The sequence below is a fragment of the Nannospalax galili genome, unplaced genomic scaffold (assembly GCF_000622305.1).
Source record: "Nannospalax galili isolate Female #2095 unplaced genomic scaffold, S.galili_v1.0 scaffold346, whole genome shotgun sequence".
Classification (NCBI taxonomy): Eukaryota; Metazoa; Chordata; class Mammalia; order Rodentia; family Spalacidae; genus Nannospalax; species Nannospalax galili.
In genome coordinates this window covers 868,423-873,660 of record NW_008357637.1, presented here as the reverse complement: position 1 = coordinate 873,660, position 5,238 = coordinate 868,423, and the positions used below count along the sequence as shown (strand labels likewise).

The following is a 5,238-nucleotide window of genomic DNA, read 5'->3' as shown; positions in this document are numbered from 1 at the left end:
ATATATGTATGTATTTACAGTGCCTGGCACATAGTAACCACTTCAGTTGGCCTGGCAAGGTGGCTCAGCAGATTAAGACCAAAAGAGAGAGAACTAAATAAATAAATGGTGATCCAAAAAAATATTTTGAGTAAAATAAATGGACACCTGGCAGTAAGTCAGTATTGAATTGATAGATGTATGTTTATTTATATTATGTGAAGTTTTGAATGTAATATCATTAGTTTTTCTGTTTATAACTTGAAGACCAAAATGCATCCTTCTAAAAAAGCTTCTCATCAGGCATGATGGTGCATGCCTTTAATCCCAGCGCTGGGGAGGCAGAGCAGGAGGATATCTGTGAATTCAAGGCCAGCCTGGTCTACATAGTAAGTTCTAGGCCAGGGAGACCCTGTCTTTAAAAAAAACTTCTCTAAACACCATTTTTAAAAAACACATTCCTTAAAAATGGCGAAGGCTTCATTTTAGAGCAAAACTTTTAAAGAGCAGTGTGATCTGTGATGACTCTGTTTACATTGTCAATATGGTCATAACATTTTTTTTTTAAGTGTAGAATTTCTAAAAACATCCTGTTTGCAAAAGCATTTTAGAAAATCAAAACACATTTTAGGAAATGACATTGGCAATAAGCCTGTTGATGTCTGCTTCACAGAGGTTGTACTGCATTATCCAAAGCTGTTTTTTTTTTTATTGTTACTAAACAAGTATGAGTTAGGTTGTCTGGGATGCACTCACTACTTACCTTTCATTTTAATTTATTGATTTGCTTTTCTGAAATTAGTAAACAATAGAAATATTAATAAAGTTTTAAACTTCAAGACCTCCACTAAGAATATGACTCCATGGTAGAATATGGGCTTAGTGTGGTTGAAGCCCTGGGTTCAGTCCTCAGCACCCCTCCACCAAAAGAAAAGGAGAGAGGGAAGAGAGGGGAAGAAAGGAGGTGGGAGGTAAGAAACTCGAGCGCCTTCATATTTATTGACAATTGTATATGTACTTACTAAAATATGATTTCATTTGATTTGACTGTTTAAATCTGTCTAAAGATTATTAATATTTTAATGCTAATCATTACCTTACTAAATACTATACTTTGAAATGAAAATAGATGGTTTTTATATGCTTTTTAATTAAATCGATGGTGTTTTAAGTTTGGCATATTCTCTTTCTGATATAATAAATGATAGATAATCATGACTGACTTTATATCTATATAATGCTTTTATGTTTCAGGAAAAAGTATTGGGGGACGTGGCCACAAAATTAGTGACTATTTTGAAGTAAGTTCATTGAGAATTATTTCCAGTTCTTAATTCTGTTGTAAGTTGAAATTAATGCCTGAAGCACAAGGTCAGCTTTTGAGAAGAGTGTTAGTAGTGTGTGACGTTCTTTTCCCATACTTGCTTTATAACACCTCCTTATACAATAGATAAAGTTAGCAGTTAGTGTTTCTTTTGAAGACAGGAAATAACAAAATAGCCCACCTAGCTGGCAAGAGAAAAGGAATAACAGTAGAACCCTCAGGCTTACCAGTTATGTAACATTCTAGTCTTTACCATTTAGCAGCAATATTGAGTCCTGTGGATGGAAATTAAATAATCCATGGAGATCTTAAGAACCCCTGAAAAAAATAATGAGTGTAGAGTTTTGTTTTTCCCCTTCCTTTTGAGAGGGCCTCCCTGTAGCCCCAGCTCACCTGGAACTTGCTTTATAGACCAGGTTGACCTCAAACTCACAGAGATCTGCCTGCCTTTGCCTGGGATTAAAGGCATGTGCCACCATGCCCAGCCCTACATAGCTTTTCTTAATGCAGCTAAGTCATGAACTTCATAGAAAAAATGGCTTTTTAAAAAAAATTTTTATATGTACAAGTATATTGCCTACATGTGTCTTAAGTGCGCCCATGTTGTGCAGTGCCCATGGGGTCAGAAAAGGATGCCGGATTCCCCTGAAACCGGAGTTACATACAGTTGTTGACCTCCATGTGAGTGGTCGGAATCAAACCCGGGTCCTCTGCAAGAGCAGCCATTGCTCTTAACCGCTGATCCATCTCTCCAGCCCCAAGAATGACTTTTTTTTTTTTTGGTCTTTTTGAGACAGAGTCTCCCTGTAGCCCCAGCTGGCCTGGAACTCACTATGTAGACCAGGCTGGCCTTGAACTCACAGAGATCCTCCTGCCTCTGCCTCCCAAGTGCTGGGATTCAAGGCGTGTGCCATCATGCCTGGCAGGAATGACATTTTTAAAAGTTTTTGTGTTATAGGCAAATGACTTGTTCTATGTCATTATTACATTGAACATTTGGATATCTTAACAGCTCCTATGAATAATGATTTTAAGATGGTTATATTCACTAAAATCCACATGTAAATATTTTTAAATTTCTTGGGATTATAGACTTTATTGGTTCCCCTTAAAGAAACATTTATAGGGAGACTGCTAAGCTTTGGAATTTAAAGTGTTCATTCTTTTGGGGATTTGTCTCGGAGTAGGCCATAATGACAAATTATAGTTGTAAGATAAAGTAGTAGGTATTGTTGTGGGGTTTTTTGGAGAGGGGTCTTTTTGAGACAGGGTCTCCCTGGTAGTAGGGCTGGCCTGGAACTCAGAGAGATCCACCATGCCCAGCAAATGTTAGGTATTGTTAAAAGATGTAGTCTTACTAGATGTGGTAGCACACTCCTTTAATCCCAGGAGGCAGAGGCAGAAGCAGGCAGATCTCTGCTGAGTTCAAGACCAGCCTGGTCTACATAGTAAATTCCAGGCCAGCCAGAGTTACGTAGTGAAACCCTGTCTTTTTTTGTTGTTGTTGTTGTTGTTCTTTGTTGTTGTTATTTTTGAGACAGGATCTTCCTGTAGCTCCAGCTGGCCTGGAACTCACTATGTAGACCAGGCTAGCCTCGAACTCACAAAGATCCACCTGCCTCTGCCTCCCAAGTGCTGGGATTAAGGGCACACGCCACCATGCCCAGCCTGAAACCCTGTCTTTAAAAATATATATTTATTTTATTATTTTATGCATACAAATGTTTTGCTTGCATGTAATGTACGTACTTGTGCATGTAGTGCCCAGAGAGAACTTTAGATCTCCTGGAACTGGTGTTGGGGACAGTTGTTAGCTACTTTAGCTATGTAGGTGTTGGGAACTGAGCCCGGGTACTCTGCAAGAGCAGTCAGTGCTCTTAATCACTGAGCCATCTCTCCAGCCTTCATACCCCATCTTAAAAAAAAAAAAGATGTAGCCTTATATTCTTGGGATTAAGTAGTCTCTTGTTAGTCTTTTTTTTTGGGGGGGGGGGTGTTCCTTTTGAGACAGGGTCTCCCCTGTAGCCCCACCTGGTCTGGAACTCCATACTATGGAGACCAGGCTGGCCTTGATCTCACAGAGATCCAGCTGCCTCTGCCTCCCAAGTGGGAATTAAAGGTGAGAGCCACCATGCCTGGCTCTTGTTAGTCTTTAGAGTACTTGCTTGGCATATGGGAGGCCCTACCTCAGTCCCCAACATCACAAAATAAAATATATTCTTAATGCTAAGTCTGAAATAACAACTGTCAAGCCGAGCATGGTGGCTCATGCCTTTAGTCCCAGCACTTGGGAGGCAGAGGTAGGCAGATCTTTGTGAGTGCGAAGCCAGCCTGGTCTACATATTGAATTCCAGGCCAGCTGGGGCTACAGGGAGACCCTGTCTCAAAAAGACAAAAAAAGAGAAATAACTGTCTTTTCCTACCTTAACAGATAAGTGATATTTCCTATTTCTTTTTTTTCAGTACCAAGGTGGAAATGGCTCAAGTCCAGTAAGAGGCATACCTCCCGCAATCCGTTCTCCACAAAACTCACATTCACATTCCACTCCTTCTTCGTCTGTAAGTTTTTATTGTTCAAGGTTTTCATGCATAGTCTTTTTTTTTTTTTTTGGTCTTTTTGAGGCAGGGTCTCCCTGTAGCCCCCGCTGGCCTCGAACTCACTATGTAACCAGGCTAGGCTTGAACTCACAGAGATCCGCCTGCTTCTGCTTCCCCAGTGCTGGGATTAAAGGCATGCACTACCATGCCTGGCTTATTGAGAACTTTTATATAAAGTCACTTATGTTTTGAAAGAAAAATCATTTCTGTGAGGTGAGTTGAATCTTTAATGATCTGATTCTACTAGAACTTTGTATTTTCAGCTTTCAAAAATTTAATTTTATTTTGTTTATGAATGTTTTGCCTGCATATATGTGAACCATGCATGTGCAGTGCCCATGGAGGCCAGAAGAGGTCGTCAGATCCCTAGGAACTAATATAAATTTTGTAACATTTGTCTATATTCAGTAGTTCTGATTTTTAATTCTGTTATTGATTAAAATTTTAAAAATTTTGTTCATTTTTGTTTTATGTGTATAAATGCCTATGTGTATGTAAGTACATCACTTGGGGGGAGGCCAGAAGAGAGTGTTGAATCTCCTGGAACTGGGGTTGGTTGTTAGCTGGTAACTGGACCCAGGACCTATAAAAGAACAAGTACTGTTGACCACTGGGCCATCTCTACAGCCCCTGGTTTAAATTTCTTAACCATTAGGACTGGAGAGACGGCTCAGCAGTTAAGAGCACTGACTGCTCTTGCGGAGGACCTAGGTTCGATTCCCAGCACCCACATGGCAGCTAACAGCAATCCACAACTCCAGTTCTAGGAGATCCGATGCCCTCTTCTGACCTCTACCTGCATTGCACAACACAGGTGCACTTACATACATTCAAGCAATACACTCATATGCATTAAAAAATAGATTAATAAAATATTTTAAAATTTCTTAACCATGAAATTGAATCATGAAGAATCATTTTGGGGAATTTTTAAGAGAAAGACTGGCTATTCAGTTCAGCAAAGATCTTGGATGTATCTTATACCTTTTAATTTGTTTCTTTTTTTTTGTCTTTTTGAGAGAGGGTCTCCCTTTCTTCCATTTAGACTGATCTCACAATGGTCTGCTATGTAGACCAGGCTGGCCTTGAACTCACAGAGATCAGCCTGCCTCTGCCTGCTGAGTGCAGGGATTAAAGGCATGTGCCACCATGCCTGACTATATCTAATATTTTTTTTTTAATTTTTAAAAATGATTTATTTAATAACAACATACTTAGAAGAAGCATATCATTACAACACAATTGACATATTCAATAACGTTTTCCTGAGGTAGGATGCATCTCTTTCAAATTTGGCTGTAAATTTTTAGGTTTACAGTTGAATTATTACAGTTATA

General features: G+C 39.3%; 1 protein-coding gene across 2 annotated transcripts in view; it reads left to right on the top strand.

Moving 5' to 3' along the window:
- The window catches only part of Tlk1 (tousled like kinase 1), a 125,929-nt gene that overhangs the window by 66,553 nt on the left and 54,138 nt on the right, over positions 1-5,238 (top strand). For both annotated transcript variants that reach the window (XM_008855241.3, XM_029557258.1), the window contains 2 exons: positions 1,234-1,280; positions 3,767-3,862. In XM_008855241.3, the coding sequence (XP_008853463.1) occupies positions 1,234-1,280; positions 3,767-3,862 (143 nt within the window). The remainder of the gene's footprint in view (positions 1-1,233; positions 1,281-3,766; positions 3,863-5,238) is intronic.